Below are 14,073 nucleotides of genomic sequence, written 5' to 3' on the forward strand. Positions count from 1 at the left end.
AAACTTTGACAAGCTTTATAAAATGGTGGTATAACAATCAACGGTATATGAGTAAATATTAGGTCTTAGAAGTCCAACATATATATAAGAAGACTGTAGTACCAAAATTGATGTTAAAAGCTCGATTTGCATAGTACAGCATTATCAATGATCACACGCGTCAAAGGTCAAAGGTGCAATTAACACGTAAAAGGGGAAAACTGAGAGGCTGCATGAGATGATTTGATGTGTAACATACACCTCCAAGCGCATAGGTCTGCATATGTAACGCCATGTATAATGTATTGAAGGTGCTAAAATGGAACAAACTAAAGCTAAAATCACGTGGATATAAATGATACGCTAATTCAGAATCGAACTAGTTTAGACCAACGGTAGATAATTGTTGGCACAATCAGTTTACAGTTGGGGAAAAGCTACTCAAGTTCCTAAAGATTGTATAACTGTGTAGACATAGGTGAGATATTTTTCAGTGACATAGCAAACCCAAACTGAATTGGAGTGTGACTCTAGGGGGAAAAGCTTTTTGTTGTTAACAGTAGAAACAAGCGTGCCATGCTTAATTGCTTCGTGAAATGTTAGACTACTCAATCTGAAACAGACCCCAGGTCCTAGATTTCCTAGCCAATGGATGTACCAAAATTTCTGCAAATTGCTTAAAGAGAATAAAGCCACAACAAAAGCTACAAACCATTCCTACCACTTGACAGTTACATTGAGCTAAACTCTGAAAGCTTAAGCATTATTGAACCTCAATTTATTATATAGTTCTCATAGACCTCGCAGGGCCTAAACATCTCAACCGTTCCTATTGAATTTTGTTTAGTAGATAATTAGCACAAGAAAAAGTAAAGACCTGCTCACCAGCAGTAAAGAAGCAGCACTATAACCAACCAATGACGGGGAGAGAACCTTAGTCTTAATTAAAACCAAACGTCGACAGAAGAGTAACTGAGAATATGTAAAGCAATAGTGCAAAATATTACATGAATTCAACCTAAAGTTACTGTAAAGTACCATTCTTTTAAAAGAAAGGCCAAATGTACTGATAAACAATAGCGATAAGAGGATCTGTCTTGAGGAAGAAAGATCAGCAGGTACATAAGTGCTCTAGACATTGTTGAAGTCTATATTGACAAAAATATAGCTGCAAAAATCATGGATCTCGAGTTCAACCCTGCAATAACAAGGACGTTGGAAAATTAGAGCCAATTAAAGTGACAGATAAAACCTAATATGATAATGCTCTCCCAAACCTTGTTTGCAATGTTGTTAGAGAGCCAGTCAAGCCCCTCATACAACCCTTCTCCAGAAGTAGCACATGTGCTCTGAATGTACCTGTAAAACAAAGTCATAGATTCAGTATTTGGTAGCACATTGAAAGCCATGTCAATCTCCAGCCGACACCTATACTTGAATATGTTGCAAATAAAGAAACACCATATAGTACATACCAGTGACGTTGACGGAGGGAGTGCAGACCGAGCTTGTCAGTAATCTCAGCAGCATTCATAGCATTTGGAAGATCTTGTTTGTTAGCAAACACAAGCAGCACAGCATCTCTCAGTTCATCCTATGCATACATTGGCAAAATTCATTCAAAATAGGATACAAGTTAAACAAACCAACTCCAAGCATGTTGCTAAACCAGTCATAGACACACCCAAAACATAATATAGTCTTAGCCGAAAGAAAGAGAGGTGTGAGTTGCATACCTCATTCAACATGCGGTGCAGCTCTTCTCTAGCCTCAACAACACGATCACGATCATTACTGTCAACCACAAAGATAAGTCCTTGTGTGTTTTGGAAGTAATGCCTCCACAATGGTCTGATCTGGAAGTACAGAAATTTGACAAGGAACAACACACAACAAAAAGTATGTCAATTTCCAGAAAAAGTGAAGTCAGAGTATCTAAAGGTCAAACTCCATACACACGTCTTAAGAAGACTACATAGAAGAAAAATAATCCTTGTCCATTCATCTAATAGAATTCAGCAGAACTACAGATAAGTCATTACTTGATAGCACAGAGAAAGCTAGCATTCAATGATACAGAACAACAAGCATTTCTTGGTTTTATGTTTCTGTTATTTTGGTGAGTAGGAACATCTAGCAAAAAATCAGAAAAATCGGTCTGATGAATCTGAAGCACTAGTAGGAGAAAGAAAATATAATTCCAAAACCAGATATGCTCCTCCTTTAACTTGAAACTAGAAGTAAGGTCAGTATGAAGTCAGCCAAAATCAAAGTAGAAGAACTTGCAATGTATCTTCACTTGTTTAAGAACTAATGTCAGCTATTGCAGAGAGCATAGCACTTTGGTATATGGCATTAAGCCATTAAGTACCTTGTCCTGACCCCCAACATCCCAGACAGTGAAACTGATGTTCTTGTATTCAACAGTCTCCACATTGAATCCTGATAAAGAAAGAGTTATTGCGGATCAGCACAACAAAGACAAACGTGTGTCTGCAGCACAACAACCATACTGCTAAAAACAGAGGGCATAATCTTAATGCTTATCTGTTTGCAGCAGTAATTGGATTTAGAATATTAAATATATATTGAAAAAGAACATAAGCCAAATTTCAGTAACAATTTAAAAAAGTGAGCCAGTCATTCATGTAAAAGTGAGCATCTCTCTCCTTCTCTTCCCCTCGATGGGGATATGTGTACAGGTACACTGATGCATCACCTCACCCTTCCCCAGAATATATCAGCAGATAGTTTTCAAATTCCTCAACATCTATATAATCACAGCAGAGTGAATAACTTGTTCAAGTTATATCTTTTAACCTTATGAGAAAGTGTTTGCTATATTGCTTGTTTGAAGCTAAGGTCTGTTTTACGGTTTTGCAACTGGTAGTATAGGGTTAGCCCTGAAGTTCAACAGTGCTGGTTTTTATTTGCCACTAGGCTCTGATGAGATGATGTCAGTCTACAGAAAGGAGTATGCAGAAAGAAGTACTGGTTTTTATTTGCCACTAGGCTCTGATGAGATGATGTCAGTCTGCAGAAAGGAGTATTAGCAACTAATTGTTGCGCAGATGATACTTTTGATTATTGACTTGTCTAGCTTGGAGCTCTATTGGTGGTCGAAACCAGTGTGTTTACTATGTGGTATTCTAATGGAGGTTATTGCAAAGAAACTCTGTAGTAAGAGATATGGCAATGGACATTTTGGGGATGGCATGTGTCTTGCACATGATTGTTCCGTTAATCTTATAACAGTGTGTAATGTAATGATGAAGCCTGCTCATTTTGGGAAATTTTAGGAATGTTTTTGTATTTACATTGATACTCTGAGGATGCAATTTAACTTGCAGGCTATGTTGCTCAGACTCTTCAAAAATATCGACAGGTGCGTGTCGGATCCTCCAAAAGTAGTGTATTTTTGGAGGATCCGACACGGGTGCGGCAGCATTTTTGGAGAGTCCGAGCAACTTAGCTTGCGGGTATAAATTCAGGATGTTTTTGGCAAAAACTAGAATAGCTGCAGAAATTACTCATAACAATGTTAATATTATAGCCGGACAAGATCAGTCACACAAGCAATAATACGACTATAGACCATTCAAATAGTACACAAAACATAACTTACCAATGGTAGGAATAGTGGTAACAATCTCTCCCAGCTTGAGCTTGTACAATATGGTAGTTTTACCAGCTGCATCGAGACCAACCATCAGAATACGCATCTCCTTCTTGGCAAACAGCCGACTGAAAAGCTTTCCGAATGATAAACCCATCTTTTTCAATGCCTGTAGGACCAAAAATAAGACTCAAATCACCACACAACTTACATTCACCCCCAAGCTCAGATCATCTATTCTATTTTATCAAGAGGTTACATAAATCCACAATCATTGGAAAATGAGAACAAAGCTGCGATCTCAAGCCAACAGAAAATCCCAATTATGGTGTGGTACTCTAAAACATATTTTTCAGCCTTCATTTTCATTGTATCCAAAAAGCAAAACTTGGAACCATGTTTAAAGATTTTGATCTCAAATTCCAATAGTCCTTTATTAATCTAGAGATCCATATAAATAAATCTAAGAATCAAGGACCCTGTATTTAAATCTGATCCTAGGGCATTGACATAACTAATAATCCGGATCCATTAATAAAAAGAACAACAATCCAAATCCAAATCCAAAAAGTTAGACACCAATCAAGAATGCATACCAAGATCAAATCAATAGAAATACAAAGAATAAACATGAATATCAAACAAAGATCAAAACTTTATCAAAAACCCAGATCCAAGAAGACTAAATCCAGATCTCCAATTCCATAAACATTCTCAATCAACAAAAAGATACATACATGACCTTTGTCAAATTAATTGTTAACAACCAAAAGATGTGTGTGTGTGTGTGATGTAATTAAAGGAAATGGAGAAAGAGAGATCTTACAGTGATGAACAACAAATCAAGAAACTTGAGAGAGAAAGAGAGAGGGGCAGATCTAGAAAAAGACTGCCCTTTGGAATTTGTTGACACAAGAAATGAGTTGTGAGATGTTCTCTTCTTGTTTTAGAGCATACAGTTGGAAATATCTGCTACGTTTTTTAATGTGAGCCCCTATTAAATTTTGACTATTTTGAATTTTCAAAAAATTGAGAAAAGAAATTCAAAAGTTTAAGTCTCGTAAAATGTGCGAGGTGGAATTGGATTCTTTAAAAACTTTATGGGTGACAAATGAAATTCTAGATTCTTCATAAACACTTTTCTATTTTGATCCGTTAGGTAATTAAGCCTGATTAATTTGAATTTGCTTCGTGTGGGATTCAGAAGTGATTTCAGTGTTTTCATTTCCAAAACTCAAGTCTTCTATGATTGAAAGTTCGCATTCATCTCATCATACTCTTTAGTAGTTGAAATATTTTACTTAATCCATTTGTCCCATATTAATTGTCTTGTTTTGCTTTCCAAGAGTCAAGTTCAAAATTAAATTGGATCAAATTAATTTAATATTTTAAAATTATAATTTGGATATTCTAAAACTACACGAAACGTACAACAAGTTGCAATTCTTCTCATATCAATATGGTAAAAAAATATATCTCAAAATGTTGGTTAAGTTTATATAGTTTAACTTTTAAAAAAAGAAAGTAGAAAAGTAATATGGGATGGAGGGAGTATCATATAGCTAGTTAGGCGTTTGGCCATAGAAACAGAAAAAAAAAAAATCATTTTTTTTGGAATTTTCGAAGTTGGAGTTGGAATTGAAATTGTGTTTGGCCATAGTTTTTGCAAATAATATATTGTTGTAGGAATGTACTTTTTCTTAAAAAAATGAAATATGATTTATACCCCAAATTTTTAAAAATTAGTAAAACCACTCAAAGCAATTAATAAACATAACCAATGTGTAAACACTGCCCCATCAACCCCACCTTGCACTTGTACTCCATACAAAACCCAACAAGAGCTAAACCAAATAGCTGTAAAAATAAACACTTTGAGGGTCCTTATTATAAAAATAAAAACTTTTAGGTAAAAATTGAAAACAGAAAAATAAAAGTAAAGGTCCAAAACAAAAAGTGAAAAACAAGGTTTTGGTTATTATTCAAATTCCAAATACAACTTCAAATTTTTATGCCCAAACACTAATTTTTGAAAAAAGTGAAAAAAAAATCCGAAGAAAAGTGAATAATTCTCATGGCCAAACGGGTCCCAGGTTTAAATTTTTTTCTTTTTTATCTGTTTTGATATTGCTCTTTCTTGAGCCGAGTATCTATCAAAAACAACCTTTCTACCTACCAAGATAGGGGTAAGGTCTGCATATACTCTACCCTCTAGACCCCCTTATAAAATTACACCATGCATGTTATTGTTGTTATTGTTGAATAGCTAGATTTAAAATAAAAGCTTGAAACAGGCTCAACTGCCTGAATGGAATCCCAGGAAGTTGAGGGTGCGGGATGTAAAATCGATGCTAGTATCATGTGTCTTTTAAGATTAGATGACATATGCCCGTGCGCACTTTGGATTATAGTGTATCTATGTGTATGTATTTGTGTTTTGGTAGTGATAATATATATATTTTATATTGCTAATAAACATACATAAGTTTGCACTGTTTTTATGCATATATATATATATATTCAAAACACGATTAATATAACATTGTAGTTTGTGCTCCGTATCCAAAACTTTATTATATTAGTGTTTGCTACGAATACAAAATTTGCAAAAATTTATTAATACTTTTTAAAAGAGAAGACTTGTTTAAAAGGAAACTATTTTCCTCTCTTTGAGATAAAACATTAGTACTATTTAAGCATCAATTGATACTTTGAATTTTAATTCGATTAATTTAAAGGTGTAAAATATTCCATTGTTAATGTATGTAGATTGGACCTAAACAATACTTATTATTTTTTATCAAATTTTGATTTAAATAATTCTAGTTCAAATTATTAAATTAATTTTACATGTTTAAAACAAAACAAAGTAGAAATTTGATTTTCTATTTAAACGAAGAACTACTATTTTTTAATTTGTATATATATATATATATATATATATATATATTAGTAAACATAACAAATAAATGACATGGCGGAATAGCAAATACAACAGTTAAATATCTAGATTAGATCTCAGACTAATTTACTTTATTTATCATTTGATCTCCATTTAATATTATTTTTTCTTTTACGACATTAATCTCTTTTCACATTTATTAGAGTAAGGAATATATATATATATATATAGAGAGTATGTATGTATCTATTTTAGTAAACATAACAAATAAATAACATGGCGGAATAGCAAATACAATGATTAAATAAATAGATTAGATCTCGGTAATATAAGAAAAGAAATGAATTGTATGGTTTGACTACTTAACTCTTTTGAAGAAAAAGCAATAATATGGAGTCCATATTTTTTCTTGCATAATGATTTCATTCTCCCAATTAATGGGTTGATACGCGTGTGGTAATGAATCCACCATTATTGACTTAATGGGGATACTTTGGGAATTATATGGATATTGCTTGATTTTTTAATATAGGTTCACGTTTTTTTAATATTGCTTATTTTTTTAATATGGGGTCCACTTTTTCTTTTATATTGCTTTATTTTTTAATATGGGATCCACTTTTTTTACATGAGTTTGGAGGTAGTGGGGTCCACCTTTTTTAAATATATATGTGTATATATATATATATATATATATATATATATATATATATATATATATATATTAGACATGGTGGAATAGCGAATATAACAGTTAAATATCTAGATTAGATCTCAAGCTAATATAAGAAAAGAAAGAAAATTGTATAGTTTGGCTACTTAATCTTGTGAAGAAAAGCAATAATATAGAGTCCACGTTTTTTGTTGTACAATGATTTCATTTGCTCCCACTAATGGGTTGATACGCATGCGGCAATAAATCCACCATTATTGACTTAACGGGGATATTTTGGGAATTACATGGATATTACTTGATTTTTTAATTTGGGGTCCACGTTTTTTTTAATATTGCTTGATTTTTTAATATGGAGTCCACTTTTTATTTTATTTTTTATTTTTTTTAACATGAGTTTGGAGGTGGTGTGGTTGAGTTGGAGGTCGACGATGAAACCACCTCCACTCATGCTTCTAATATAGTATATATATATTCGGCTCTTCTTTTTAATGTATCAAGTTAGATCTAAGAAAAATCTTATTCTATTTGTGAACCATGTCGACATTTTTAGACATATATGTGGGTAAGCATATCAGAAGATTTTTTGAGTGTTTTAACTCTTGTCATCAATCAATCATTGTCACTATGAATGATCTTACTCCGTTTGTAGACATAAGTCCCAAATTATACATAGGTCATGTGTCATTAATATGTACATTTATAAGTGTTTATGTGCGTTCTGCGTATTTAATTCATCATTTGACCACATTTCCTATTACGTTAACATTAACAATTTTAAATAAATTTTGAAACTAGTAAAAGAATAACACAAGTTTATTAGTTCCTTTTATATTTAAAGTTTGGCAAAAATACAAAAGAAAAACAAAAAGGAGAACACAATACATTTTTCTTAACTTCTCTTTGACGGGGTGGATGCATCTTTTGAAAATAAAAGTATATAGGGCAGGCTATCTATCTAATTTGAATGAGAAAGCAATGGCAGTGATGCAATGATACAGAAAAGTTTTTAAGCTTGGTCAGCTAAATACTATTCTTCTACAACTACTTGATAAAGAAAATTAAGACCATGCATTTTAATCGTGCTCCTTTTTAATTCCTTTCTCATTGTTTAATGGCATGAACAATAATGCTTCCTTGCTGATGCCCTTCACATAACTGCATTTCCATGTCCTTTTTCTGCTTCTCTTTTTCACTAATCTCTTGAACACCAATTTCTTCATCAAATTTGACTGGCTTCAACTCGTTATTTTTTCCCCACAGTACTCCATAAAGTCCCAAAACTATCAAAACTGACCCTACCACCCTGAAATTTTTCAAACATACATTTAATTAATTAAGGATGAGATATTCAGAGAGGTCAAATAGTGATGATTAATATATACTATAGTCTTAATTAACTTACGTTCCGATGTAGATTTTCTCTTGAAGCAAAGCCCAACTGAGAGCAGCCACAATAACTAGCAATAAGGGATTGAATACAGAAACATAGAGAGGACCTTTTCTTTCTATACACCACGACATTAAGCAGTAAGCTAATGCAGTGCACACCACTCCCTGTAATTTATAGGTAAATGTTAGTTTCGAACTTTGTATAAAATGTTCAGGAATATGGATTAAACTTATATATACCGAAAATGTGAGTAACTTTTTTGTATTCTTAATGTAATTTAACCAATTGTATCAGATGATCTTCTTACTTTCGAGAAAACTAGTTTCACTTATTTCGATTTACCTATAGTTATCCCGTAAGTAATTTAATAGTAAAACGGTTTTTTATATTGTCAGTGCAAATTAATCTATATACTATAATAATTGATGAAGACGTACCGCATAGATGGCAGAGACAGCTCTGATGCTATGGCTCAAGGACCAATCAGATATGTTATGGTCAAAGCAAAAGCCAACGATCAAACACTGAAAACTGGCCATTAGACACATCAATGCTGAGCTAGAATAGGGAGCTGGATACACCATGCTTACTCTTGCCTGACCAACAAAATTAACATATCAAAATTCAATTTACCAATAGAAAATAAGAAGTAAACTAGAATACTGATTTGATATTATTTTCACCTGAAGGATGGACCAAATTCCCCAAGAAACAGCACTAACTATGAGGAGAAAAGGGCCAAAGATGAAATTTCCATGGTTGCTGGTGCTTTTATTTTCTGTCATGTCTTGTGCATATTTCCAGTGGATGTTGGGTTGATCTATTGGAACTATAGATCCGTGGTAAAATGACAATAACATAGCACCTCCTACACATAATATGGTTCCTAACATCTTTGCTTGCCCTGCTTTAGTCCCAAGTCCCATTCTTTCAAGTCTGCCAAAAACATAAAAAAGCAAAAAGGTGAAAAGCTAGATTTTTAATATTATTCACAGTGGATTTTGTTATATATATATGACACGCAGTTATTATTTTTACAGGATCAGTGTAATTTAACATATTATAGCATGTTCTTCATCATTTTTATCAGGTTAATTACCTTATAAATTAATGTTTATATAAAGTTTAAACTCATTTGGGGCTTTGTTTTTCACGACTTCAAATGGTATAGAAATGGAAACTTTTGAGATGATAATAAGAAGGAATGATTAATTACCCAAAAGGGATAGCTAGAAGGAAAGTGACAGCTGGGGTTAGATTTGACAAAGCACATGCAATAGTTGGAGTGGTATTCTTGAGGCCAACAAAGTATGTTATCTGGTTCATACTAACCCTGCAAAATTAATTGAGCCTTTCATCAGGAATTTTTTAACTTCAAAGCAAATATTGTGCATCTAAGAAATAGAAGTTGAAGAAGAGACTCACCCAAAAATAGAGCACAAGAAAATCTGGAAAAGGATGGAGGGAGTCAACTTTGGCCTTGTTTTTCTGCACAAGTACGTAAAACCCACTTCATATGTTAAATGAAGAACATAAAAAATCTTTCACAAACTTCATCTAAATAATTTACTAACAGGAAATTTTTTAGATAAGAATTCCCTTAAAGGACGTTCTAATGTCAAATGCCAAATTTGTATAACTAAATAAGTTAGGTGTATATTTATTTTTTACTATAGTAGTGCTATATCAGTTTCCTAGAGTTATGTGATTACATTTTTGCTAAACTAGGCTGCATGACAAAAAGATTGGAATACCAAAGACTGTTAATCAACGTAATACCCAAGACAAAGAGAGAATTACTAGCTGATGTCGTACAAGTAATTAAACTATATCAATATGTACTGTACTTTATTAATTTTCTAGAATGACCAGAAGGAAGTTCTTCTGTCATTTTTTTTAAGTGAAGAAGTGTATACATGCTAATAGCAGGTAAATTAAATGTGTTTCCTCCAAGGTTTGAGGCTTCTGTAATGCTCCTATATATAGCCTTGTTTTGAATTTGTTTATATTCTTTCTCTTTTACGCAATGAAAAAGACGCATGCCTTTTCCTTAAGAAATAAAATCATACTAACAAATCAAGAAAAGAAAAGAAAGTGCAAGATTCGAGGCATAAAAGAAGGTGCGAATGAAGAAGCAAGCTGGTAAGCCATGAGTATATTGTGAACCCTTGCATGGTTCCAAAGATTAATAAAATAGTAGTCATGAAAAAATCACCCGACTGATGCATGAAAAATCACATCAAATTAACCAACCAAAGCATCCTAACCAAAGAAGTACATAAAAAATTACAGTATTATTCGTTGTGGAGTAAACACTATGCTTGCATTTAAGCTATTGTAAAAATCTTGGAACAAGAGTTGAAAGATCATAGAAGCCATTCATGGTACTGTGCGCAGTAGTACTTTACAGACTGTAGGTTATTTAATTTATGGCCTCAATATCGTACCTTTCCAAGAAATAAGCGAAGGGTGCAATTGCAATGGTAGCAAATATTTGCCTGTAAGCCACATGAACAAAAGGGTTCATACCAGAATCCATAGCAAGCTTCGAAATAATGTTCATCCCTGCATAGCCTAACTGCACGATCACCATTGTCAAGAATGGCAACAAGTCACTTCCCATATTGTAATATTCTAATTTCTTCTTCTCCTCCAAATTCACAACTTCTTGAGAAAACAAGAAGAATGAAAATGAAGAAAGAAGAGAAATGAAAGAAAGGGAAATGTAAGAAAAAGGGTTTTATAATGAGAGCGAGAGAAGTGTTTGTTATGTGTGATATTTATATATACAAGAAAGAAATTAAAGATATAGAGAGAAGGGTTTTGTGAACTTCAAGAAATGACCTGTACTATAATGGGAAAAAAAAAAACAAAGAAAAGCCGTCAATAAAACCGTCAATGGGTTGGGGGTGGGGTTACTTGTAAGACATGGTAGCTTATTTTCATGCATAGAACTTGCCATTAAATTCTTGCATAAGATCAAGAATATTGAGGAGAATAAAGTAGCTTTCAGTTAATAGTATCTTTAGTGATTGCCAGCTTTGGCGTCTTTAACAGAAGCTTGCAGCAACCAAATTCTATTACATTTTGCCATGTCAGCTGCTTGCCTGCTTCCACTAAAAGCATTTTTCGGGTATGTCAGCAAAAGCATGGAGAGTACATTTGACGGTTTCATTCCCATTTTGGTTTGGAATTGTGTATCATTTCACAGATATCCTAATTTTACATTATGGGGGTTTTCAATTGAACTTATCTCATATACTGGCACAAGGTAAAAAGTATTTATACTAGTACTAATTTACGTATTAATATCGATTATACTAAGGTTATCGACAAAACGAACTGTCTAAGTCACTTTTTTTTTTACAAGTATAACAACTAATTACCTATTTTAATTTGTTTTTCATATTACTAATTGGACTTATTATGAATATAAGTACTTATAGCTATGTCTAAATTAATCTAAGACTTAATATAATTATTATTTACCTTCAGAGTCTACAAACTAAACTCATATTTTCATCTATATATATCACCAAAGTGGGTTTTCCCTTTTTTTTTTTTTTTTTTTTTTTTTTTTTTTTCACTTTTCATTTTGGGGGAGTATAATGAGGTGGTGAAAGTATGGTTGTTCTGTCTTCAAGAATCATAGGAATGAAATATATTGGCTTATCTATAAAAGGACATATGATTGGGTTTTATTGAATAATTTAGAGGATATGGAAATTGTTATGACAATGAATCAATGATGATATAAGCCACAGTTATAAATGAAGAAAACCGACGCATCCTTTAGGGGGATTATTGCACACGTATCTTTTCAATCATTCATGAAAGATAGTAGAAATTATATTGTCACGAGATCAGAGGGTAGCACATTGATGAAAGATCCACGTTCAAACGAACTAAAGTTAACAATTCCTCCTTTTGAAAAAGAAGATATTTACGAGGGAATAGTAACTTATAAGACTAATTAAAAAGCAGTCCAGTGCACAAAGCATCCCACGTTAGCAGGATCAGGGGAAGGACGCACTCCAAGGAATGTGATATAGACAACCTACCCTAATGCAAAGTTTATTGGCTACTTCCATGGCTCGATTAAAGACTATCGATTAACTTATAATTAACATTAGTAACTTATAAGACTATCTGACTTAAAAACATTTGAAAAAGAGAAAATGCATTAGTAACTTATGACTATCGATTTAAAACCAGTTGAAAAAAGAGAACAATGGTACATATGTAACGGCATTTTTTTTTTAATAAATTAAAATTAATAAATACCTTAATTGCTGATATCTCTTTTAGGCTCCAATCTACTTTCCCTAACAGCAAGTGCCTGGTTCATGTGTAACGGCATAAAGATACAACAATATAGTACAATATTTTGGAAGACATAGTCAATCACCTAAAAAAAGTCACAAAAATATTTCCTCCAAGGCAAAGTGCGCATAAAGCTCTATCTTGCCCGCGATTGACTCGAAGCATTTCGAAATCAGAATTTTCACCAAAGAAGTTAAAATATAAAAAAGACAATGATATTCAAGCCACTGATTTCGTGACTATACTCTCAAATAAAGTGATGCCCAATTTTTCTGGCAAAGAGCGATTTTTTCTTTATGGATCTTATGCGGCATGAATTTGGATACGAGGCAATTCATATCATATGGTTATACCTAAAAAAAAGTCCCAATACTCTCTTTATTAAATATTGATTTTATTATAAAGTTTAAATAATTTGAAAGAAAAAAGAAGAATTGAAGAAATTGTAAATGTAGTAGTTCACTTGGAGACGAAGGTTCACCAAAGTGGTAGGCTTATGTATCCCATTTCACATTATTCAGGTGAGGGATAGTTCTCTCGTGTGAACTACGCTTTGAAATCAAAACAGCTATTGTTTGTTCTTATCATGATTTAATTCTATTCTACTAAAACTAAAAGAAGCCGTAAACAGCAACCAGATCGATTAATGATCAATTCAATCTGTACTTCCTACCATGCAATAATTAGAAGTAACAATTATTATAACATATCGTCTAACAATACGTTTTGAGAAATTTAATAGGAATTCAGATTTATGTGAAACTCATCAACCAAAGAAAAAAAACGTATCTCATAGCAATACCAATGATCATATAAATTATTGGGTAATTAATTTGGGAAGCAACCATGCATGACAATTCAGATTGGGACCCTCCTATATACCTTCCTGTCCCCCAATTCTTTTCCCGGTGGCAACAATTTTTATTTGTCAATGTTTATGATAAGAAACTCTGACTTTGAATCCAACCTGTGACTCAGCTTGCAATGTGCGTCTAGGTTTTGTTTACGTTTCTTATGATTATATTTCCTATGATTTTTAGTACCTCCCTATCTAAGCTTATTAAGAAAAGCTGGTAAAATAAGTCACAGAAAGAACGCGTTATTAAAATCTTAGAAAATAAAATTTGGGAAACAAGTATTTCATAGTGGGGCCTCGTGTCTGATTGATCAAAAGTGTTCCAGAGATC

At 32.8% G+C, this 14,073-nt stretch overlaps 2 protein-coding genes across 2 annotated transcripts; both read right to left on the reverse strand.

Moving 5' to 3' along the window:
• Window positions 1-902: 902 nt before the first annotated feature.
• Window positions 903-3,764, reverse strand: LOC132064395 (ADP-ribosylation factor 1-like). The gene is made up of 6 exons (XM_059457355.1): window positions 3,605-3,764; window positions 2,351-2,421; window positions 1,716-1,835; window positions 1,455-1,573; window positions 1,257-1,338; window positions 903-1,177 (listed from the first exon to the last, which is right to left on the reverse strand). Exons 1-6 carry the CDS (start codon window positions 3,750-3,752, stop codon window positions 1,172-1,174), a joined length of 546 nt encoding a protein of 181 aa, XP_059313338.1. The 5' UTR covers window positions 3,753-3,764; the 3' UTR covers window positions 903-1,171.
• A 4,206-nt stretch (window positions 3,765-7,970) lies between these two features.
• LOC132064396 (WAT1-related protein At1g09380-like) lies at window positions 7,971-11,336 on the reverse strand. Its single transcript, XM_059457356.1, has 7 exons — window positions 11,011-11,336; window positions 9,989-10,051; window positions 9,780-9,896; window positions 9,247-9,499; window positions 9,001-9,159; window positions 8,576-8,727; window positions 7,971-8,476 (listed from the first exon to the last, which is right to left on the reverse strand). Exons 1-7 carry the CDS (start codon window positions 11,184-11,186, stop codon window positions 8,275-8,277), a joined length of 1,122 nt encoding a protein of 373 aa, XP_059313339.1. The 5' UTR covers window positions 11,187-11,336; the 3' UTR covers window positions 7,971-8,274.
• Between the last annotated feature and the right edge of the window lie 2,737 nt (window positions 11,337-14,073).

The sequence above is a fragment of the Lycium ferocissimum genome, chromosome 7 (genome assembly GCF_029784015.1).
Source record: "Lycium ferocissimum isolate CSIRO_LF1 chromosome 7, AGI_CSIRO_Lferr_CH_V1, whole genome shotgun sequence".
In the NCBI taxonomy this organism is placed as follows: domain Eukaryota; kingdom Viridiplantae; phylum Streptophyta; class Magnoliopsida; order Solanales; family Solanaceae; genus Lycium; species Lycium ferocissimum.

Coding starts and splice junctions, on each gene's coding strand:
- LOC132064396 (XM_059457356.1), bottom strand. CDS start 11,186: ATGGGAAGTGACTTGTTGCCATTCTTGACAATGGTGATCGTGCAGTTA. Junction 9,500..9,779: donor CTTCTAGCTATCCCTTTTGG/GTAATTAATCAT, acceptor TGTTTTTGGCAG/ACTTGAAAGAATGGGACTTG. Junction 8,477..8,575: donor GAGAAAATCTACATCGGAAC/GTAAGTTAATTA, acceptor GAAAAATTTCAG/GGTGGTAGGGTCAGTTTTGA.
- LOC132064395 (XM_059457355.1), bottom strand. CDS start 3,752: ATGGGTTTATCATTCGGAAAGCTTTTCAGTCGGCTGTTTGCCAAGAAG. Junction 2,422..3,604: donor TACCACTATTCCTACCATTG/GTAAGTTATGTT, acceptor TTTCTTTATCAG/GATTCAATGTGGAGACTGTT. Junction 1,574..1,715: donor TGCACCGCATGTTGAATGAG/GTATGCAACTCA, acceptor ATGTATGCATAG/GATGAACTGAGAGATGCTGT.